The sequence below is a fragment of the Homarus americanus genome, unplaced genomic scaffold (assembly GCF_018991925.1).
Source record: "Homarus americanus isolate GMGI-L3 unplaced genomic scaffold, GMGI_Hamer_2.0 scaffold36970, whole genome shotgun sequence".
NCBI lineage: Eukaryota > Metazoa > Arthropoda > Malacostraca > Decapoda > Nephropidae > Homarus > Homarus americanus.
In genome coordinates this window covers 3,897,955-3,924,074 of record NW_024740094.1, presented here as the reverse complement: position 1 = coordinate 3,924,074, position 26,120 = coordinate 3,897,955, and the positions used below count along the sequence as shown (strand labels likewise).

At 37.1% G+C, this 26,120-nt stretch overlaps 1 protein-coding gene across 1 annotated transcript in view; it reads right to left on the bottom strand.

Moving 5' to 3' along the window:
* Window positions 1-6,001: 6,001 nt before the first annotated feature.
* Window positions 6,002-26,120, bottom strand: part of LOC121875169 (zinc finger CCCH domain-containing protein 15 homolog) — a 63,991-nt gene continuing 43,872 nt past the window's right edge. The window contains exons 8-9 of the mRNA XM_042379608.1: window positions 15,754-15,874; window positions 6,002-8,669 (exon numbers count right to left, since the gene is read on the bottom strand). Of these exons, the coding sequence (XP_042235542.1) occupies window positions 8,494-8,669; window positions 15,754-15,874 (297 nt within the window). The 3' untranslated portion in view covers window positions 6,002-8,493. The remainder of the gene's footprint in view (window positions 8,670-15,753; window positions 15,875-26,120) is intronic.

Below are 26,120 nucleotides of genomic sequence, written 5' to 3'. Positions count from 1 at the left end.
GGAAAGGCAACGATAATTACCCATCGGCTGAGACAGCTGATGAAAAGGGGCGGATTCAGACTTACGAAGTGGGTCTGTAATCACAAGGAGGTCCTCAAGGCAATTCCACAGACAGAGAAAGCTGTGGGAGTAAAGGAAGTAATTTTGAAAGATGACAGGCTCCCCACTGAACGAGCGTGGGGAATCTTGTGGGACCTGGAAAAGGACAAACTAGCGGTCCGGGTCCAGATCCCTAAGAAACCGGAAACGAAAAGAGGCCTTCTGAGTATGGTCAGCTCTATATATGACCCACTGGGACTCATCGCTCCGAGTGTCATAAGAGCCAAAATCATATTCCAAGATGAGTGTAGACGAGGTGTTGGATGGGATGAACAAATCACTGAACAAAACAGGGTCGCATGGCAAAGATGGCTGGATGAACTACCTCACCTATCACGAGTTCACGTTGCACTGTGCTACTGACCAGAGGATATGAATCCAGTGACTACCGTGTAACTACATCACTTCTGCAACGTCTCCCAATGAGCGTATGGAGCTGTATCATATCTGAGAACCACGTGTGAAGATGGAACTCACCATATCTCCTTCGTGTGTGGCAAGGCCAAGCTAGCCCCTCTGAAACAGCAGACCATACCTCGACTTGAGCTCTGCACGGCAGTACTGGCTGCTAAGGCAGACAAACAACTACGGCAAGAGCTTGAATTACATATAGACAGATCAGTGTTCTGGACAGACAGTACGGCAGTCCTTCAATACATACGAAACACCGAAAGACGCTTCCAGTTCTTCGTGGCCAATCGAGTGGCAACGATACACGAGGACTCCAATGTAGAACAATGGCGCCACGTGACGTCGGCACTGAACCTGGCCGACGACGCTAGTCGTGGATTACATGGAGCAGAGCTCAACGAGGAGGGCAGGTGGATTCGGGGACCTGCTTTCCTCTTTTTGGAAGAAGACAGTTGGCCAAAGAGTCCATTGAGGATTCCAGACCTCACAGACGGAGACCCAGAGGTGAAGAAGGAAACCACGGTGCTGACGGCGAACGTTGACCAGGGGGAGGGTATCCTCGATAAGCTATGGGTCAGGTACTCATCGTGGCATCGACTTCTGAAGAGCGTAGCGTGGATTAGAAGGTTTATAGAATGGTGGCTTGGGAAGCGAAAGAACAAACATCACCGAAAAAATCGGCTCCAGGTCAGCGAATTGGAAGAGGCGAAATTAGCTGTCTAAAGACTTATGTAAAGGAAAGGATTCCCTCGAGAACTAGGAATGTTAATACAGGGACAACCCGTGAGAGGTAGCGACATAAGGCGGCTGGAACCTCATCTAGACACAGACGGTCTGATCAGAGTAGGTGGCCGACTGAAGCACGCCGCTCTCCACCCAGACCAGGAGAATCCCATACTATTACCAAGGGACAACAGGATCACGGGGCTCATCGTGAGAGAGGTACACTCAACTAGAGCTGGACACTCAGGACGAGAACACACTCTTGCCGTAATACGTGAGACGTACTGGATACCTAAGTGCCAAAAATTACTCGACCGCACAATACGGACGTGTGTGATTTGTCGAAGAAGCAACTGGAGGCCTACCCATCAACGCCAAGCCGACCTGCCAGAAGATCGAGTGCGCCCAGGAGGCCGGCCGTTCACCTACACTGGAATTGATTGCTTCGGCCCTTTTTTGGTTAAACAAGAACGAGCCCGGGCGAAGAGATGGGGGTGCTTATTCACCTGCCTGACCACCAGAGCCATACACCTAGAAGTCCTCACCTCATTAGACACCGACTCGTTCCTCAATGCCCTAACAAGATTCACCTGCCGCAGGGGACCTCCCAAGCGTGTTCGGTCTGACAGGGGAACCAACATGATTGGAGCTAACCGAGAGTTACGAGAGGCGGTGAACGGCTGGAACAACAGTGACAAGGTCGGGAATGCCCTTCTACAGAAACAGATAGAATGGCAGTTCAACCCCCCGACAGCCTCTCACATGGGAGGAGTGTGGGAGCGACAAATCCGCACTGTAAGGAAGGTCCTCCAGGGAGAGGTGGGCACCCAGACACTAGACGATGAATGCCTCAGCACTGTGTTCTGCGCCGTAGAAGAGATCATCAACGGAAGGCCCATCACCCCAGTGTCTGACGACCCAAAGGATCTAGAAGCACTAACGCTGCTCCACATACTACGGATGAACCCGGAGACACTGTCCACCGGAGGCGATCGGTCCATGACAGAAGGGTACCGACGAAGATGGAAGCATGCCCAATTCATTGCGGACCAATTTTGGAAAAGGTGGGTAAAAGAATATCTCCCAACATTACGTCAGCGACAAAGGTTCTTCAAAACTCGCCGTAATCTCCACGCTGGGGATATCGTGATCATCTCTGGACAACCCCTTCCCAGGAGTCAGTGGATGCTAGGGAGAGTACTGGAAGCTCTACTGAGCAAAGATGGCCTGGTGCGAAGTGTTAAAGTGAAGACAAAGGACTCAGTGTTAATACGCCCAGTGACGAAACTCTGCCTGTTGGAAGGGGTGGGAGAGTGAATCTAATAATATGCCGTGATTTCGTGCGAAGCCCGACAGGGGGAGTGTTACCGCCACAGTAAGATAAGCTAGAAGAGAGAGAAAGAGAGGGATAACCATAATAAGATAAACTAGGCGAGAGAGAGAGGGGGTGAGATAAGAGATATAGTGTTGACAACGAATTTGCTGACCAATCTGCTGAGGTGTTTCAATACGAAAACATATGGCCCTCGCCTCCAGGCTGAGATTGCCCTCGAGGGTAGTCTACTGATTTCTACAGGACAGACAACACGTTGGTTCAGACCACTAGACCCTAAAACGTGAGTGATCGTGAAGTATTAGAATCTGCTAAGAAACTCTAAATAACTTTAATAAGTATATTTGTGTACTGCAATTTGATCATATTATACCAATTGTTTTCTGTATCAATAGTTATAACATGCGAGTTATATTTAAGATGTTAACAGGCTATGTACTCTATATTGATTGTATTTCATATGTGTCCTGAGATAACAGCATTTGTTATATGAGAAATGTTCTTTAACAGGTTTTGACCGAATTATATGGTATGCGTCAACGTTGAGGGTTTATTTCTCCAGCAACAAACCAATAACGCTCCTATGAGCGTTAACATATATACACTTCATTTTTAGTCCAAATAACACGCTGACTTTGAACATATAATCAACGACCTCACCAGCCAGGACTCGAACCCTCGACCTATATTATATATATTGTAGCCTCCAAAATGTATAGCTCCATCCACTTCCTTCTGTCCTCCCGTCTTTTGCACTGTATTGAGCAACCTCTGAATTATGTAGTATATATACTATTTTGATATATATTTTTTATTTCTCTTTAATACACTCATACCACCTTACCAAATTATGAGTTGACGTTTGATATTTTTTTCCATGTCCACACTGCTTTCATACATCTTTTTATTATTTTTTCCATCTTACAAGTACTGTACTGTACTGTATCTATAAGTACTACAGGTATATCAGGATAACTTATTAACTCTTCTTATGAATTAAGATATTTTGTTTTGATAATAAATTTAGATACAGTACAATATTTGAATTCCAGATGTCCATGATGGATGCCATCCATATGCCTTCAAACTTCTTACTTCAGTTAGTGTAAAATAGTTATACAGTACGGTGCAGTAAGTATTTTATTTATAATAGAGTGATGTTAATGTAAATAATAATAATGTACATTCTCGTTCAAGATTTTTCGAACACTGCTGGAGACAGCTGGCAACTCATGGCTGTTAGTTTACTATAGTTTATAGTATAATATAATACGAAACAACAAACCTTTAAATTAAGCAAAGAGGAACTAAATAACCAATCACCGATCACTTTTATATTTATTCATAATTTTTACTAAGTATTATAGTAAACAAACGGCCCTGAGTTGCCAGTTGTCTCCAGCAGTGTTTGAAGAATCTTGAACGAGACTGTACATGGCATTAAAATGTTGTTACTTTCATGTGATTGTTGAAGATTAAAATGGTCCCATGAATTCCCCTCATTTGGTACTGTACTGGTAGTTTAAATGTCAGTCAACTTGGTGATATTAAGTAACTCTGATACACAGATGTTCAGGAGAATTATGGGCTCATAATGACTCACTAAGTAATTAAAGTAATTTTGTTACTAGATCAACACAACATTTGGAAAACACAGTTATGGGGAAGAATGATGGTACCTGTAACTTGACATGACATTTAATTTTAGTGAATTATAAAAGCATTATTCCTATCTACGTATACCTGTATAAATCTCCACTAGTAGTAGAGTACGTACTGTAATTTTCTGTTATTATTCTTTCACTTTTTTCTTATTTCTGTATATTGAAGAACATATATAAAATATAAATGAAGTGTACATATTTATGCTTAATTCATTATTATAGATCTGTTAATAAAGTATTTTATACATTCCTTACCACATGGAATTTTTTTATGCTTGTTGAAGTTGCCAGTAGAGGCCAACTCATAACCCAGTGGTATTTTCACTATATTGTATATGTTTTGTCTGTTATTAAAGTTCTTGATGCAACTTTTTTTTATATAGTACAGTATATTAATATATCGATTGATATGTAATAAACATTTTATATTGATGGATTCAATATACCAACAGACCTTAGTCTTTAAATCAATAAGAGTATTTAGTACAATATTATGGATTTCTATCTCCTATCCATTCTTCAGATATATATCCTCATTCTTGCTCATACACCTCTTTTGCCGCGTTGTCTTTCAGAACTCGAGTAATTTTATGAGTATGTTCATGAGTACTTTCCGGTTGATGCTCCGAAACTCGCACCTTTTCGCAGCATTGTTTGAATGCCCAGCGTGGGTTATCACGTTCCAGTGTGAATATTTGCTTGCCACGCCACACACTCAGCCACAGGGAAGCTTCCTGAATGTAATTACCAACTTTTGTTTGTTTCATTTTCATTGTTTGTCCATTTTATCATGTTGTATCAAAGTAATATTGCTTAAAGTAGTGTAGTTGTATTGTAGTGTAGTATTACTGGAAAATAATGCTATGATTATGTTATAAATGTATTTATTTGTGGAATTATTACTTGCTCTACCAAACACAAAGACAGCCATACAGCCTATGTGTGTGTTGCCGAGCACATTTTATGAAAAATAATGCAAATAAGTATTATAATCAGTAAATATGTGCATTACTGGCTATCCCGGATACAAAGGCAAGCAAAAAAGTCTGCTCAGTGGGTAGTGACCACAAGTGCTTGCCGTCAAAACATTTGTCCCTTTATCTCCCTCGCCGCTGCGGCCCCAGGAAAGTTTCTAGTGGGTCAATATATAGTTTTTCTTACTTTTTTTTTATTGTTTTATCATTAAAAAGGTTAAAATTATTTCTGGAAAAGTTGATTTTTCTTCATTTACCTCGCATGGGGGATACGGCCAGCGGCGTCCGGGGCATAGAGGTTAATATTTAATCATCTTGAGCATTATCAGTCATGATCACAATAGGTAAAGCCTCATGATGCACTGATTTACAATGAAAGAATATTGTAAAGCGAGATACAATGAAATAAGGCAAATATAGGATGAATTAACGAAATACAATGACATGATGTTGGTAACACCAAAGAAATTGTTCTTAAAAAGAGGGGGCAATACCAAAGAAGGTAAAAAATAAAAATGGCACAAATACACTGAAAAGTTGACCACATCTTTGGTGACATGGCCGAGGCATAAAGTGGCGAGTGTAGCGTGCTTCAACATAATACGGTAAATGCTTGGGGAGGGGGGGGGGTGTTACTGTGTTCAGAAAACTGGAAAATTCATGTATCAAGTTGTTCTTTGTTCCAACAGTTCTGGATTTCGGTCTTACTGTATTCATGAGACTTCTTAAAATTCCAAGGTTTACAAATGATTTCCAGGAACTGTAAGAACCTTGGAGGATACAAGAAAATTCTTTAGTCAGTATTGTGTGGCATTTATTTCTCAAACAGGATAAACAGCTCCACCACTTCTTGCATCTAGGTAAGATAAATGTCAGGTTAAAGTTCATCTGCATTGAAAGTTATACCTTCTATAAGACACAAATGGTTACCATCACAATGGTAACCTTCCACAATTGATGAAATGTACAGAAGCAAATGTGCAACATAATAGCATTCAACAGTTGCTTGCATAACCTTAACAATCCACCATTCTGAAGGTATTTTTACAGCATTATCAAAAGAAGAAGAGAAGTCATATGAGCTTGATACAAGCAAATGTAAGATACAAACCAAGGATAGGATAGTGGAAAATCTGCACTGAGAGCAAGCATTATGAGCCAATTAGAGTACTGCAGCAATGATGATAACTTATCTATGTGATCCAACTGTTTTCTCCGTTTGCTCTTCATTCATAGTAAAGAAATTACAGATAAATTGACCTCCACGGAAAATAAGGAAACTTTTAGTGTTTAATCCTCAAGAGATATGATGAAAGACTTCACTATATACCAGGAGTTCCCAACATGTTGTAAACTAAAAGAATTTAATGCAGTAGCAACTGTACAAACAAGGTGGCTGTTACTTCCATATAAAGAATAAGAAAAACTTGTGTCCAGGTGTTTTATAAAATAAAGCTTGAATACAATATGTTTATTTTACGTACTCGTATTTTGTGTATAGAAATAACATTCTGTGTCCATACCTTTAAGACTGTGATTCCCAAACTGTGAGGCACAAGGTTGGTACAAGGGGGGAGGGGTTGAGACTGAAAAACATATATATATTGATAACCTTTTTTTCTTTATAAAATGTGCATCATTAATATTTTCTTAGATTTCAATCTTTCTCACATGCATGAGGTATATGGATAAAATAATTACGAGTTAGTTGATCTTGAAAGTAATGTAAATATGAGTACAAGGTGTAAAATTTATTAAAAGTTGATCAAATATATTTTAAAAATGGGGGGAGGGGGGGGGGACATAAGGGTTTGGTAAAAAGCAAGAGGGGGCATTGTGTGAAAGTTTGGGAACCACTGCTTTAGGAGATTCTGAACAAGCATGTCGTCCTCACTGGGAGACATTTCAAGCTCCACACTGACAGACAAAAGTCAGTGGTAAGCATTTTAACAAAGTACTGTATTTTCAAAGTCTGGTCAAAAATTTTTTTCTTCATTCATGACTTAACATGTTAGACCTATTTTCAATGCACATAAATGTTGAAGGCAATGTATATATGTATTAAAAATCATTACTATCTCAAATGTTTCAGTCTCATGCTGACTGCAGGAGTTTCACCTTCAACTCCATCCTTCAAGTACTATGATCTCAACGTTGAGGAGGCTTTTAACATAAGCTTTGTAAATATAGATGTATCCATATACTTCTGGCTGTGATGTCTTCAATAACTGTCTGTTAGGTATTGTAGAACACATAACGGTATAAATTAAGTAAACGGGAGTTCTTTTAACCTTGAGATAATTGTAATAATTATAATGGAGTTCCTTCCCATCCATCTCCATGTTTTCCTGAATAAAATATATATATATATATATATATATATATATATATATATATATATATATATATATATATATATATATATATATATATATATATATATATATATATATATATATAAAACTATGTAATATTAGCCGTTTTCTAATAATGACAATTAACACTATATCACGGTTCCATGTCCCATACATTCAAGGTTCTATTACTGTACTGTATGAAAATGCTATATTAACATCAGTGGGGCCAAGTTTTGTACAGGGCATCTGTAAATCACTGATTAACTTTATGAGGTACCTATCAGTTGTGCTAACTGAATGTTGATGAAATGATAAGAACTGTGATGCTGAAACATGGTAATACATGTATTGTACAGTCAGTAAAATAAGTATCAGCCACCCCAGGGGCGGTGGAATAGAAAATAAGCGATAACTACTGATGCCGGTAACCAAGGGTACTGTACATTTACAGTTTTCACATGGTTTCATATTGTTACGCACAGCAGTGTGGTCAATATCTTTTTATTGACTATGTTTTGCTGTAAAATGCAAGATTTGTGTGTGACTTTTGTGACTGTGTAATAGAATTTGTGATAGACAGCCAAAGATGATATACTGGAGTAGCAGAGATTTTACAGGCACATTAACTCATAGAATAATGCCAGGTATAACTTGAGTTTAAGTTTATGTCTTCTATTATAATGAACTGTGTATGTGCAAAGATTTATTATGATGAATGAAGTATACAGATGGATAGATAGATACAGTTAAAACATTGTTCAATGATATATTAGAATTTAGATCCATTCCAGATCATATCACAAGAACAATTTAATCTATACAATATTAAAATTTTTATATGCCGTAAGATGATGACTGCATTGCCAAGTATGGTGGGCAATTCAGCCAAAGGGTCATGGCTCAATCTGTGCCCTCAAGATAATAAACCACCTCTAAGAAACAGTCATCTCTTCTAGTTGTTCATCTAACTCATCAAGGTCTTCATCGTCTCCATCAAACAATTCTTCATCAATATCTACAGCTGCTGCATCAGCCCCTCCAACGGCACCATCTGGTACACCCCCAACAGCTCCTGCATCTATTGCTGCTGCCGCTGCCGCTGTTTTAGCTGAGGGACAAGATACAAAACTACCATTGTTTACAGTGGAAGGGACATGGGAAGTTAGGTGTGGGGGTGAGAAATTTTTCACATATCTGATACAATGAGAAGGAATCTGAAGGGAGATATGATCTTCACAGAGTAATGCTTCATAAATTCATTAATGGATTAACTGGGATATGATAGCAATGCCCTCAGCAGACAGAGTATTAGTAAACCTGCCTCATAAAATCATGTTTAAGTAAGGAATGTGAAAACAGGCCATTTCAAAAATAATAGCATATTTTTGCCTAGTTTTTGAAAATTTCTTGCCCAGGTCAAGAATACAGGAATATCATGGGTATTGCAACGAATGCATTCCTAAGTCATTGCAATTAATAAAACTTCGAATAGCGAGGCAATTTTCCCCATAAGAACTAATGTAAATGGGGGGATGCATTCCCAGCTTGCAGCTTTCACCACATACTTTTCGATATATACTCCTCATTATTCAAAGCCATTTATTAAGGTCATGTGTATACTGCAGTACCAGTAAATGCGAGGCATAAATAAATATTATACTAATAAATAAAGGAAAAGAAAAAATACCGCATTTCCAGTTGGCAATATTTCTCTAAGCTTGGGAGACTGGAGCAACTGAGATCTCCACCACTAATCCCTCCTCCCACAATTCTGTATGAAGATTGTGTGTGCATGTAACAGAAATAAGATAATTGCGTATATCTACCCAAAAATACGAGTTGAAAAATAACAATAACGAACTCACAGCAAGCACGTGGGCCATTTCATGACCAACACTAGCCACTACTAACACTCACCACCAACACACTTCCGTGACCATGAATATGATGCCACGCAGTGAAGGAGTTGCTACAACATGAAGTGAGGTCCCCTTTAACACCATTTGTGAGGGAATGTACAGCACTACATCAGGTCCCTCATAACACCATCTGTGAGGGAATTACTACACCAAGTGAGGTCTCTCGTAACACCAACTGTGTGGGAATTACTACACCAAGTGAGGTCTCTCATAACACCATCTGTGAGGGAATTACTACACCAAGTGAGGTCTCTCATAACACCATCTGTGAGGGAATTACTACACCAATTGAGGTCTCTCATAACACCAACTGTGAGGGAATTACTACACCAAATGAGGTCTCTCATAACACCATCTGTGAGGGAATTACTACACCAAGTGAGGTCTCTCATAACACCAACTGTGAGGGAATTACTACACCAAGTGAGGTCTCTCATAATGCCATCTGTGAGGGAATTACTACACCATCTGTGAGGTATCTCATAACACCATCTGTGAGAGAATTAGTACACTATGTACAGTTAACCCTCACTTTACGCGGTCCCACATTCCGCGTTTCCACGTTTACGCGGTGCCCTGCCGGAACCCAGGCTGCTCACATTCCGCGGTGCGTGTACCCCTTTACGCGGAGAGCGGCTGGCGAGCCGCGCCATTTTTGGATCCAAACCTCCCGCCATCCGCCATGTTGTGTAAGCGGCGCGAACATGGTGCGCACAAGGTCGCCCAGTCATCAAAACATTACCAAGTTCTTCACCCGCCACCCACCACAGCCGGCCCAAGTCAGTGATAGTGATAATTATAGTGAGGGTATGGACTTATATGGACTTTGAGGGGTTTGACAAAGAGGCCCTGCAAGCCTCTCTGGTGGATAGTGATACAATTGATACAAGTGAGGGCCAATAATCTGCCCTCTGCCTCGGAACCAACCCCCCCATCCCCGTGTGCCCAGCCATCTGTTCTACTAATGTAAGTGTTAAAAACCTAATATTATTGATATTTCTCTTAATTATTAATTGTGTGTGCATACCATCATAAAATTAAGAAGTTATTTTTACTACAACATAGGCATTGTGTCTGAAAAAGTGGAGTTTGGGGGTCGGCTCGGTCTCCATTTCAATTAATCCCATATGTTATGTTGTTCACTTTACGCGTTTCTCACTTTCCGCGGTACCCTGTGGGTTGAATTAACCGCGTAAAGTGAGGGTTGACTGTGTATATATATATATATATATATATATATATATATATATATATATATATATATATAATATATTATATATATATATATATATATATATATATATATATATAATATATATATATATAATATATATATATATATATATATATATATATAATATATATATATATATGCTATACTAACTATATATATATATATATATATATATATATATATATATATATAATATATATATATATATAATATATATATATATATATATATATATATATATATATATATATATATATATATATATATATATATATATATATATATATATATATATAATATATATATATGTATATATACAGTATTATCCCGCTTTACGAGGTTTCACTTTACGCAATTTCTCATATACGCGGTGCCTCGCCAGAACCGAACTTTCACTTTCCGTGGTTCATCTATCCATATACGCGTGAAGTATAATTTTTTTTTTATTTAGCTCATAAAATTCATACAAATTACCCGGCCAGAATATAATTTACATTGCTGGAATTCTTACAATTTGATGATCATTTTGAATATAAACATCATAGATTTTGCATTAGACATACAAATTTTAGATGTAATGTTTACTCTGAGTAAATATGTTGTCTTTTGTGCAAAATATATGACATTTATATTCAAAATATTCCTGGTCTTACAAAGAATCCAGCAATGTCAATTATATTATCCTAACTTTAGTCTGAGGTATTATTTATTACTAAAAAGGTAAATATTCTGGTTTTCCCACACATTTATCTGGTAGGGAGGGTTGGTGGGGGGTGGGGGGGAGGGAGGGACCGACCATCTGGCACGGTGTGAAGAATATTTTTTTTTTTATTAACTGAAGATATTTGTTTTAGCTCATAAAATTCATACAAATTACCCGGCCAGAATATAATTTACATTGCTGGAATTCTTACAATTCGATGATCATTTTGAATATAAACATCATAGATTTTGCATTAGACATACAAATTTTAGATCTAATGTTTACTCTGAGTAAATGTGTTATCTTTTGTGCAAAATATATGACATTTATATTCAAAATGTTCCTGGTCTTACAAGGAATCCAGCAATGTCAATTATATTATCCTAACTTTAGTCTGAGGTATTATTTGTTACTAAAAGTTAAAATTAGTTTTTTCACCCAACATTTCTCTGGTAGGGAGGGAAGGTGGGGGGGAGGGTTGGGACCGACCCACCATCTGGCGCGGTTGGAAGAGGGGGTGAGGCAAGTTGGGGTACTTTGATTGACAGATAGTGTCATGAAGAATATTTTTTTTTTTATTAACTGAAGATATTTGTTTTAGCTCATAAAATTCATACAAATTACTGGACCAGAATATAATTTACATTGCTGGAATTCTTACAATATGATGATCATTTTGAATATAAACATCATGGATTTTGCATTAGACATACAAATTTTAGATCTAATGTAATAATTTGGTTTACACAAAGCAAGTATTTTATCTTTGGTGCAAAATATATGAAGTTTACATTCAAAATATTCCCTGACCTGCAAGGAATCCAGAAATGTCAATTATATTATCCTAACTTTAGTCTGAGGTATTATTTATTACTAAACGTTATAATCTAGTGTTTCACCCAATCATTTCTCAGAGAGGTAGGGGCCAGTGAGCTGGGAAAAGGGGGGGGGATTTGAGTCTATTATTTGAATGGACATTAACCTGGCGACTGTATTTCTCTTAAATATTAATTGTGTGAGCATACCATCATAAAATTTAGATGTTATTTTTACTACATCATAGGTATTGTGTCGGAAAAAGTGGAGTTTGGGGGTCGGGCCAGTCTCTATTGGAATTAATCCCATATGTTCTGTTGTTCCATTTACGTGGATTTCACTTAACGCGGTACCCTATGGGTTCAATTGACCGCGTAAATCGGGGTACTACTGTGTTTGTATACATATATATATATATATGCTGATAACCACAAGGAAAGAAGAAACCACGAAGTTCCGAAGCGCTTTCGTGTAATTCACATCTTCAGGGGTGAGTACAGACTAGAGAGAGAAATACAAACCTAGGTGTATATATACAGAGGAGGGTGAGACCAGGTCCACAATGGTCAGGTATTAGGTAATGGCCCTACTAATCTTTAAATAGCACACAACGGTTGGTGCTATTTAAAGATTAGTGAAACCGACTGATTAAATCACCAGCTAGCACCTACAGTGATTTACTTACATATATATATATATATATATATATATATATATATATATATATATATATATATATATATATATATATATATATATATATATATATATATATATATATATATATATATATATATATATATATATATATATATATATATATATATATACCATGTGCCCGCCTAACGCGGTTTCACTTAACGCGTTTTATCATATACGCGGTGCCTCGCCAGAGCTGAACTTTCACTTAACACGGATTTTTTCCACATATGCGCGGTGAGTGTCCGGCTCCAGACGCTATTTTTAGATTTGCCCCACCCGCCACCCTGCCTGACTGCCTGTTTTAGCTCATAAAATTCATACAAATTACCCGGCCAGAATATAATTTACATTGCTGGAATTCTTATAATTTGGTGATCATTTTGAATATAAACATCATATATTTTGCATTAAACATACAATTTTTAGATAAAAATTTTTCTCTAGGTAACTATGTTATCTTTTGTGCAAAATATGACATTTATATTCAAAATATTCCTGGTCTTACAAGGAATCCAGCAATGTCAATTATATTATCCTAACTTTAGTTTGAGGTATTATTTATTAAAATTTAGTGGTTATCCCACACATCTCCTTGGGACGGTTGGTGGGGGGTGGGGGGGAGGGAGGGACCGACCGACCATCTGTTACCCTGTGAAGAATTATTATTTTTTTTTATTAACTGAAGATATTTGTTTTAGCTCATAAAATTCATACAAATTACCCGGTCAGAATATAATTTACATTGCTGAAATTCTTATAATTTGGTGATCATTTTGAATATAAACATCATATATTTTGCATTAAACATACAATTTTTAGATAAAAATTTTTCTCTAGGTAACTATGTTATCTTTTGTGCAAAATATATGACATTTATATTCAAAATATTCCTGGTCTTACAAGGAATCCAGCAATGTCAATTATATTATCCTAACTTTAATCTGAGGTATTATTTAATACTAAATGTTAAAAACTCTGGAAGGGAGGATTGGTGGGGGGTGGGGGGGAGGGTTGGGACTGACCGCGCGGTTGGAAGAGGGGGGGAGGCAAGGTGGGGTACTTTGATTGACAGATAGTGTCGTGAAGATTATTTTTTTATTATTAACTGAAGATATTTGTTTTAGCTCATAAAATTCATACAAATTACCCGGTCAGAATATAATTTACATTGCTGGAATTCTTATAATTTGGTGATCATTTTGAATATAAACATCATATATTTTGCATTAAACATACAAATTTTAGATAAAATTTTTCTCTAGGTAACTATGTTATCTTTTGTACAAAATATATGACATTTATATTCAAAATATTCCTGGTCTTACAAGGAATCCAGCAATGTCAATTGTATTATCCTAACTTTAGTTTGAGGTATTATTTATTAAAATTTAGTGGTTTTCCCCCAAAAATTTCTCTGAGAGGGAAGAGCCAGTGAGTGTAGTGTGAGAAGAGGGGGAGAGAGTTGAGTCCATTATTTGGATGGACATTAACTTGGCGACTGTATTTCTCTATTTCTCTTAAGTATTAATTGTGTGCATGTACCATCATAAAATTAAGATGTTATTTTTACTACAACATAGGTATGTGCCTTCAAAAAGTGGAGTTTGCAGTCGGGGCGGTTCTGTGGAATTAATCCCATATGTTCTGTTGTTCATATGGATTTCACTTAGCAGGACCCTCTAGGTTCAATTGACACATTAAGTAGGGGTAGCTATATATACTGCCTGCCTATATATATATATATATATATATATATATATATATATATATATATATATATATATATATATATATATATATATATATATATATATATATATATATATATATTTTTTTTTTTTTTTTTCATTTCTGTATGGACAATTGTGTATGTAATAACATTAAAAAAATAAAATAAAAATAAATATACCTACTCAAAATTACGAGTTGAAAATTAACAACGCAACTCAAAGATTGCCCTATTAGAGGGAGAGGTTAGGTGATGTAGCGATGGTGGTTGGCGATCTACCAAGTCTACACACACACACACACACACGTCATTACATTGGGCCTTAAGCATACTTGACTCAAGTGTTTTTGCCCTGCATGGGAGAAGGCATGTGTACACACGTGTTTTTTCATGCTTCGTTTCACCGGCATCTGACAAAAATATTCACAGGCACATCCAGCCCCTATCATAGATGCACCTCAACTGACGCGCGGGAAAATCATGCTCATCATATGAAGGATTCTAGAACGCTTGGTATATTTTTTCGTGCAGTGGTTTGGAAGTACAGATACAGGTGTGGGGTGAGAATCTCCCATGCATGAATTTTCCTGTGTGTTCTCTGTCCCATTGAACTTCAGTAATTTCTAAACCGCTTGGATCCGACCGTGTGGGGGAAAAAAATTAATAAATAAAAAAAATATGGTGTGTGAAGCAGGCCTTATGTTGGAATATGAATGCTGTGGCTAGCCCACACAGTTTGAAATATTACTGTAGGGTATCATCATTTTTTATTTGCAAATAAGTGGGGCATGCTTTGCAAATATCGAATAGGGGTGTTACTGTAAAGTATCAATTGCGGATAAGTGGGGTTGCGAATAGCGAGGTATTCCTGTACAGTATTTGTTAAGTGAAATTTGGTAATATATTTAGAACTAAGGAATGTCTTTTATATGCAAAAGATTACCAGCAGTGAACTGTATACCAAAATGCTCATGCCTGAAATGGGTGAGTTTATAGTCCATGATACTAAGTGTCCACATGGTGTGAACAGTTTAACAAAGAATATACCTACACTATGGGCAATTCCATAAATGTCAAAGCCAAACTTACCTGCATCTAATGCAATTTCTTCTTGAAGCTGCTGTAATCTATCAGGATTAGCTATAGATACGTTTGATGTTTCAATTTCCTGGTATTCCGATAGCAACTCGTTGATATTGATTTCCTTGTACTGGTAAATAAAAAGTTTGTTAATATCTCTACAGTATTTATATACACAAAAATAGTTTAAAGTTTAGTAATAAAAAATCAAAGAACGGACTTTATACTTTGTCAACTTTCTTAAAATATTATAAATTGGGAAACACACGAGAATACACTGCAGTGTCTCATGACTTGGAAGTTTAAATTTTTCCATGATATGAAGGTATGTTCCATGGTGTAGGCAGGTATGAACCATGAATAAGGAATATAATGTGATCAGAAATATGAACAGTTACACTGCAGATCTAATAGTGGTACTCATATTGTCCAGTAAGGATCTACCCTATAAAATAACATAATTCATATATATATATATATATATATATATATATATATATTATATATATATATATATATATATATATATATATATATATATATATATATATATATATATATATATATATATATATATATATATATATATATATACATATACATATATATATATTTATTTCATGTAAATCCACAATGAAAACGTGGATAAGATAAATCTTGATAAAATCACACGGGAAAACGGAAACAACGGAGTACCTTAGCTTTCGTCTTTATTCAAGACATCTTCAGGGGCAACTGGATTACATGGACAGAGAGAGGCTTAAATATACAGGGTGACCTTAAAAACATGAGGTCAGGTCATAATGATGTCATCCACTAATCCCCACACCAAAACATACGTAGAGGAGCTTAAGAGAAGGGGGGTGACGTGACTAGTCAGGTCAGGTCAAAAATAAGGGACCCACAAAATAACTATCATACATCTAGATCAAAGGTTTTCAAAGCATTTTTAACCTTGGGCCACTGGCAAATAAATTTATGTAACATATTATCAGTTTTGAACTGACCATCACTAAGGTTTATTGATCTTAATTCCTTAATCAAACTAGCTTCAACCAGAAGTCTTTCTGTGACACAAGATGATTTAAATACTTCTAAGCTTTTTTCCCAAGCAATGGGGTGATTATTATTCCTAACATGAACGAACAAGGCACTGCTTTCAGATGCTGTTCTGATATTATACTTATGTTGTTTGATTCTGAGCTGCAGTGTTTTTCCTGTTTGTCCTACATAATTACAATTACATTTGCTACATGGAATACAATAAACACTTCCATTTACATTCAAACTTGGGCTATTCCTTATTAACATATTGGTAATGGTAGAGTCATACTTGAAAACAACATTAATATTTAGAAGCTTGAGGGACCGAACTAACGGGACAAATTCATTACGATAGGGCAGAGTCAGAATATTCTTAAGTGTAGGAACTTGTCTGGTTTGAGAGGAATGAAAGGATTTTTTAGCCCTTTTAAAACAACTATCAACAAACACAGAAGGGTACCCGAGTTTCTGTGCAATGGAACGAATGTGTTTCAATTCATCGTCAATAAATTCAGTCACAAATACGCAGACATCTTAAGAACATAGCAGAAAAAACTGACATTTTGGTAGACTCCAGGTGATTCGATAAAAAGTGAATGAAACTGTCTACCTGTGTGGGCTTTCTATATATATATATATATATATATATATATATATATATATATATATATATATATATATATATATATATATATATATATATATATATATACAGGTTGTACCTCTCTAGTCCGGCATTCTGTGGTCCGGAAACTCCCGTGGTCCGGAACGATTTTAGTTTGTCCAATAGGTAGATAGGCAGCTTTTTTCTTTTTTTTTTTTTTTTTATTTATCTGAATTATTATTATTATTACAGGAGTATTAAATTTTTGCCCCTCAGGCCCCAATGTGGGTCAGTGACCTATGCCCGGGTGGGCTAATCCCCTTAAAAAAAAAAAGCCGCGGGAAATTAAGGTTTGTTTACATCCGGCAGTTCGGCTGTTCTCTCTCTCTCTCTCTGCTTGTCTATACAGAGTACAACATTTAACCCTTCAATATATATGAGCAGTAAATAAGTGTTGCTTTCATATTCTTATGTAGAGTAATGACGATATATTTTCACATGTGCGCACTTACATACGAGCAGTCTCACTTTTTTTTTACCATTAATGGTTAGCTACTTATATTGTTCCATTTATTAACATTAAATAACATTACAGGTACTTCAAGCAACCATATTCATTTTTTACATTAATTTTACTACAGCTAAACTCAGGGTCTTATTTTCTTCAGTTTTATATGTAGAACCAATCAGTCACTGGTTTCGTAAGCTTTAACATAAACAATGCCGGCAGCGGTCTCGTCTCCTCAAATATTCCACGTATTATTAATAAATTGTATTGTTAATTTTGCACACACGTACATTAATTCAATAAAAACAAATTCAGAAACATTAATTAAAATATATATGAACAGTAAATAAGTGTTGCTTTCATATTCTTATGTAAAGTAATGACGATATGTTTTCACGTGTGCGCATGCGCACTTACATATGCGATCTCTCTTTTCTTTACCATTATCGTTAGCTACTTCTATTGTTCCATTTATTAACATTAAATAACATTACTTAAAACAACCATATTAATTTTACTACAGCTACAACCAAGGTCTTATTTTCTTCAGTTTTATATGTAGAACCAGTCAGTCACTGGCTTTGTAATCAACAAAAACAATGCTGTGTCATTTCCTCATGTGTTCTAATATTCTACGTAATATTAATGAATTGTATTGCTCATTTTGCACATATAAACATTAATTCAATAAAAAAGACATTCAGTAATAAACAATAATGAATCTTTTGTACATAAGAGAAATGACGCTGTTTACACGATTATGCACGTCGTCTGCACGTTAGCGGGCCGTTCAAACCCGTCGAAATTCAAGTTTCCGCAGTCAAAATTTTTATTTATTTATTTTTTTGTGTTCCAATAAAATACGTTAAGAATTACAAACTCGCGAAATTTGAGAAGCTACTATACGACATTTAACCCTTCAATATGTCTTCAAAGAGACCATGATGCAGAGAAAGTGGTGCTAGTGCTTCCAGGCATAAGCACAAGTCACTATCTATCCAGGAAAAGGGTGAATTTCTATGGTCCGGCACCGGTCAGGTCCCGAGGTTGCCGGACTAGAGAGGTACAACCTGTATATATATTTGTCAGTTGCCCAAGGTTAAAAATGCTTTGAAAACCTTTGATCTAGATGTATGATAGTTATTTTGTGGGTCCCTTATTTTTGACCTGACCTGACTAGTCACGTCACCCCCCTTCTCTTAAGCTCCTCTACGTGTGTGTTGGTGTGGGGATTAGTGGATGACATCATTATGACCAGACCTCATGTCTTGAATAAAGACGAAAGCTAAGGTGCTCCGTTGTTTCCTTTTTCCCGTGTGATTTTATCAAGATTTATCTTATCCACGTTTTCATTGTGGATCTACATGATATATATATATATATATATATATATATATATATATATATATATATATATATATATATATATATATATATATATGTATGTATGTATATATAAAATCTTGGGAGTAGAACTTTCTGAGATGTCTTGAATAAGGCAGAAGCTAAAGGTGCTCCGTTGTTTCCATTTTCCGTGTGATTTTATCAAAGATATATGCTTGCATGTATATATATATATATATATATATATATATATATATATATATATATATATATATATATATATATATATATATATATATATATATATATATATATATATATATATATATATATATATATATATATATATATATATATATATATTATATATATATATTACAGTATTACCCCGCCAAACGCGGTTTCACTTAACGCGTTTTATCATATACGCGGTGCCTCGCCAGATCTGAACTTTCACTTAATACGGATTTTTTCCACATATACGCGGTGAGTGTCCGGCTCGAGACGCTATTTTTAGATATGCCCCACCCGCCACCCTGCCTGACTGCCTGTTTTAGCTCATAAAATTCATACAAATTACCCGGCCAGAATATAATTTACATTGCTGGAATTCTTATAATTTGGTGATCATTTTGAATATAAACATCATATATTTTGCATTAGACATCCAAATTTTAGATAAAATTTTTTCTCTGAGTAACTATGTTATCTTTTGTGCAAAATATATGACATTTATATTCAAAATATTCCTGGTCTTACAAGGAATCCAGCAATGTCAATTATATTATCCTAACTTTAGTTTGAGGTATTATTTATTACAAAAAAGTTAAGTATTCTGGTTTTCCCACACATCTCCTTGGGACGGTTGGTGGGGGGTGGAGGGGAGGGAGGGACCGATCAACCATCTGTTACCCTGTGAAGAATATTTTTTTTTTTTTATTAACTGAATATATTTGTTTTAGCTCATAAAATTCATACAAATTACCCGGTCAGAATATAATTTACATTGCTGGAATTCTTATAATTTGATGATCATTTTTAATATAAACATCATATATTTTGCATTAGACATACAAATTTTAGATAAAATGTTTTCTGAGTAAATATGTTATCTTTTGTGCAAAATATATGACATTTATATTCAAAATATTCCTGGTCTTACAAGGAATCCAGCAATGTCAATTATATTATCCTAACTTTAATCTGAGGTATTATTTAATACAAAATGTTAAAATTTATTTTTTTCACCCCACTCTCTTCTCTTGGTGGGGGTGGGGGGGAGGGTTGGGACTGACCGCGCGGTTGGAAGAGGGGGGAGGCAAGGTGGGGTACTTTGATTGACAGATAGTGTCGTGAAGATTATTTTTTTTTTATTAACTGAAGATATTTGTTTTAGCTCATAAAATTCATACAAATTACCCGGCCAGAATATAATTTACATTGCTGGAATTCTTATAATTTGGTGATCATTTTGAATATAAACATCATATATTTTGCATTAGACATACAAATTTTAGATAAAATTTTTTCTCTGAGTAACTATGTTATCTTTTGTGCAAAATATATGACATTTATATTCAAAATATTCCTGGTCTTACAAGGAATCCAGCAATGTCAATTGTATTATCCTAACTTTAGTTTGAGGTATTATTTATTAAAATTTAGTGGTTTTCCCCCAAAAATTTCTCAGAGAGGGAAGAGCCGGCAGTGTAGTGTGAGAAGAGGGGGAGGGAGTTGAGTCCATTATTTGAATGGACATTAACTTGGCGAATGTATTTCTCTATTTCTCTTAAGTATTAATTGTGTGCATGTACCATCATAAAATTAAGATGTTATTTTTACTACAACATAGTTATGTGTCTTCAAAAAGTGGAGTTTGAGGGGCCGGGCTGGTTTCTATTGGAATTAATCCCATATATATATATATATATATATATATATATATATATATATATATATATATATATATATATATATATATATATATATATATATATATATATATATATGCTGATAACCACAAGGAAAGAAGAAACCACGAAGTTCCCAAGCGCTTTCGAGTAATTCACATCTTCAGGGGTGAGTACAGACTAAAGAGAAGTACAAAACTAGGTGTATATATACAGAGGAGGGTGAGATCAGGTCCACAATGGTCAGGTATTAGGTAATGACCCTACTAATCTTTAAATAGAACCGCAACGGTCTGTAGTCAGGTCAGAGGGTAAGGTGACCCAACCTTCTCATCTGGTTACAAATCTTCTTAATTACAAAATTGTCCAGTTTGTACATGCCATTATTCAAATTCATGTTGAATGCTTCGGTATGTTTAATGAGACTAGATTCTATGATGTTCCTACCGTCAATTGAATGTGATACTACAACATATTCTAAGCTCATAAATAATCCTCTCAACCCAGTTAACACCCAGTTCAACAAAAAACTGAAGTCTCTATTGAGAGGCAAAGCTACTCTCATTAAACATCTTACTTCAACGTCCCCTCCACTGCCATACATGTAAGGTGTAATCAAGACCCACAAGCCTAATAACCCAGCAAGACCCATCATTAGCTCAGTCGGGTCAATCTCTTATAAACTATCTAAATGGTTAGTTTCTTTACTAAATCCCCTAGTTGGCAACATTTCTAACTCTAATATCAAGAATAATATGGATTTGGATGATAAACTCAATAACTTACATATTAACCATGATTTTAAACTGGTCAGTTTTGATGTAACATCACTCTTTACAAAGGTCCCAGTTGATGATTTACTAGAGTTCCTCATATATTCCCTGGATAATACTTCATTGCCCGTCTTGAAAGACGACTTCATCAAACTCATCAAACTATGTATTAAGGGTTGTAAATTTGAATTCAATGGAAAATATTATGCTCAAAAATTTGGTATGGCAATGGGTAATCCACTCTCACCTGTATTAAGCAACCTATATATGGAATTCTTTGAAAAGAAACTATTAAGTAATATTTTACCACCTTCAGCAGTCTGGTTTAGATATGTAGATGATGTATTATGTCTCTGGCCATGTAATGAGGACCTAAAAGCTTTCCTGCCACAACTTAACAACTTAGCTCCCTCGATCAAATTCACTGTGGAATTAGAGCATGACTGTAAATTGCCATTAGTAGACTGTCTGATACACAGAATAGGTAACACTTTTAAGTTCAGTATTAATAGAAAACCTACTAATGTGTGTTCATACATTCATTATTATTCTGCCCACCATAATAGAGTCAAACAATCAGTATTTTCAACAATGTTTTTACGTGCTTTGAGAATTTGCAGCCCGGAATTCATTGATGAGGAATATAAATATACAGTCAACCCTCACTTTACGCGGTCCCACATTCCGCGTTTCCACGTTTACGCGGTGCCCTGCCGGAACCCAGGATGCTCACATTCCGCGGTGCATGTACCCCTTTATGCGGACAGTGTCCAACTCGACGCTATTTTTAGATTCGCCCCACCCGCCTGCTCCCGCCTCCTCTGCCTCAGCCTGGCCAAGCTGCGCGGTAAGATTGCGCAGTGCATGTCTCTGTTGCGTTATCACTGACGTCATATGACGTATCGGACTGTGATTGGCCATGCATCCCTACCTCCCTCCGCTGCTAGCTGTAATTGGTTTAAAGTAATATGACGTGTCCACCTGGAGGAGGGAGGGAGGGAGGGAGGGAGGAAAGACGACGCTTGACCTAGCCGCGGCAGTTTCATCCCTCCAGGCCACACCATGTAATCGTGCATCCATTGTTCTGTAAAATGGCTTCCGCCGGACCACCCCACCCAGAGAGAAACCTTTCCTTGCCTGGACCCAGCCGCCCTAAGCCCAAGAAGACACGACGTTCCTTAAGCTACGAGGTGAAGTACAAGATCATCCAAGAGTTAGAGAAAGGAACAAGACAGGTTGATTTGGCGCGCCAGCATGGTGTGAACGAATCTACGATCCGGACGATAAAGAAGGATGCAGCCAAGATAAAGGAGCACATGAAGATCACAAAGTCTACAGGTGCTTCTATGATCAAGTATTTTCACAACCAGGTGCCTCTCAAGACAGAAAAATTACTTGTGAGCTGCTTGGTGCGTCAGGCGCGACGAAACATGGCGGTCGACACGCGCTGTTAAGGAGTACGCACGTGAACTGTATGCTGCAGTGTCACGAAAGATGGGAATTACAGAGCCCAAACCCTTTAATGCTTCCTCTGGGTGGTTACAGAGGTTTAAGATGCGGAACAAGATCACCAATATAAACGTTGGTGGTGAAGAAGCCAGTGCTGACCGAGCTGCGGCTCGGGAATTTCCTCCGTTGTTACGTGAGATTATGAAGGAAGGACAGTACACAGACAACCAGGTGTTTAACATGGATGAATCTGGTCTTTTCTGGAAAAAGCTACCTTCCAAGACCTTCGTTGTGAAGAATGCCAGCAGGATTCGGGGCCGGAAGATGCAGAAGGAGCGCATCACTGTCCTGCTTACCACCAATGCCTCTGGTACCTGTTATCTCAAGTTATCGGTGATCCACACAGCCCGCAAGCCGCACGCCTACAAGAACATGGACATGACCAAGCTAAATGTCCACTGGCTGACCGCACGTAAGGCGTGGATGTTCTCTACACTGTCCCTCTCCTGGTTTGATGACTGTTTCGTTCCCGATGTACAGAAATTCTGTGAGCAACAGAATGTGCCATTCAAGATTTTGTTGCTGCTGGACAACGCACCAGGACACTCGCCCCTACTGTTAGATCGTCACCCCAACGTAAAAGTGGTCTTCCTTCCTCAAAACACTACGTTTATATTACAGCCCATGGACCAAGAGTTAATCTGCAATGTAAAAGCTGCATTCTCAACAAAAAAATTCCAGCTCCTGAACGACTACACCAACACCAGGGAAGAGTTGCGTAACCTGAGTGACACCACCACCGATAGCAAGAGCGAAGAAGACGAGGATCAACAGTTGGCAGAGCAAAAAATACTTTTCAAACAATTCTGGAGAATATTTAACAACAAGAAAGCTGTGGACTTCTTGGTGGAGGCATGGGATCAGCTGTCTGTAGCAACTGTTCGTCACTCATGGAGATATGTGTTGCAAGGCATTCCGGGCGTAAGGCAGAGTCAATCTGTGACTGGTGAGGTTCAGACTGTTACAGTGGCAGTGGACCTTGCCAGAGAAGCTGCACAGAGTGTTAGAGCTGCAGGCTTCTCCGAGACCACCAACGACGACATCCTGGCGGTGATAAGGGATCCTGATGTGACTACCGAGGAGATGGTAGATGATGATGACGTCAGTGAAGAGGCAGGTGGTGCATCATCCCAAGAAGAACACCGCTTATCCCACAGTAATGTTAGGGGTGCCATCGAGTGTGTCGAGAAAATCAAGCTCCTCCTTTCCGACGACCATGACACAAACAGGTATGAAATCGTCACTACCCAGCTATTGCAGACTATGGAGCCCTACTTCAAGGTTTATCACGATAACATAAACACCAGCCGTCAGCAAAGCATAACAGAATTCTTCGCCCGCAACCCACCACAGCCAGCCCAAGCCAGTGATAGTGACAGAGGTAGAGACAGTGAAGATGACTTTGAGGGATTTGTCAGGGAGGCCCTGACAAGTGTGGATGACAGTGATGGTGACTCACCTGAGGGCCAGTAGCCTGCCCTCTGCCTCGGAACCAGCCTCCATCCCCGTACGCCGACCCATCTCTTCTACTAACGTAAGTGTTCAACCTAACTTTTAGTTTTCCTAACCTAACCTTTATTTTTCCTAACTTAACCTTTATTTTTCCTAACCTAACCTCTTCTATATTACTTGTGTGTGCATACCATCATTAAGTTAAGATAAAATTTTTACTACAACAAAGTTGTGTGTCATCAAAAAGTGGAGTTTGGGGGTCGGCCCGGTCTCTATTTCAATTTATCCCATATGTTATGTTGTTCACTTTACGCGTTTCTCACTTTCCGCGGTACCCTGTGGGTTATATTAACCGCGTTAAGTGATGGTTGACTGTATCTATAATATTGGCTCAAACCTTAAATACCCTAGATCTTTCATAGACAAATGCCTGAACATTACAAAGAAATCTTTTTATAGAACTGATCCCAAGCCCACCCATGACCATAAGAATCTCTTAGTATTACCATTTCACAAAAATTTCTTTCAAATTCCTTTACAACTAAAAACCTGGAACATCAATGTGGCATTCAAAAACTCATGCATTGTTAAACAAATGTTAATCAAGAACTCCCCCAACAACACAATTGGTTGCATTTATATGGTTCCTTGCAAGGAATGTAATATGTTTTACTTAGGCCAGACAGGTAAAGATCTTGTAACTAGACTTAAACAACATAAATATAGTGTTAGGACAGGCCAGGAATCCAATGCTCTGTTTGTTCATTTGAGGGATAACAAGCATTGCATTGACTGGGATAATGCCTCCTCAATATAACCTTGTAATTCAATTGACAGTAGGAACATCATAGAATCTAGCCTCATTAAACATACCAAAGCATTCAACATGAATTTGAGTAATGGCATGTACAAACTGGACAATTTTGTAATTAAGAAGATTTGTAGCCAGGTGAGAAGGTTGGGTCACCTTACCCTCTGACCTGACTACCGACCATTGCGGTGCTATTTAAAGATTAGTAGGGTCATTACCTAATACCTGACCATTGTGGACCTGATCTCAGCCTCCTCTGTATATATACACCTTGTTTTGTACTTCTCTTTAGTCTGTACTCACCCCTGAAGATGTGAATTACACGAAAGCGCTTGGGAACTTCGTGTTTTCTTCTTTCCTTGTGGTTATCAGTATATATATATATATATATATATATATATATATATATATATATATATAT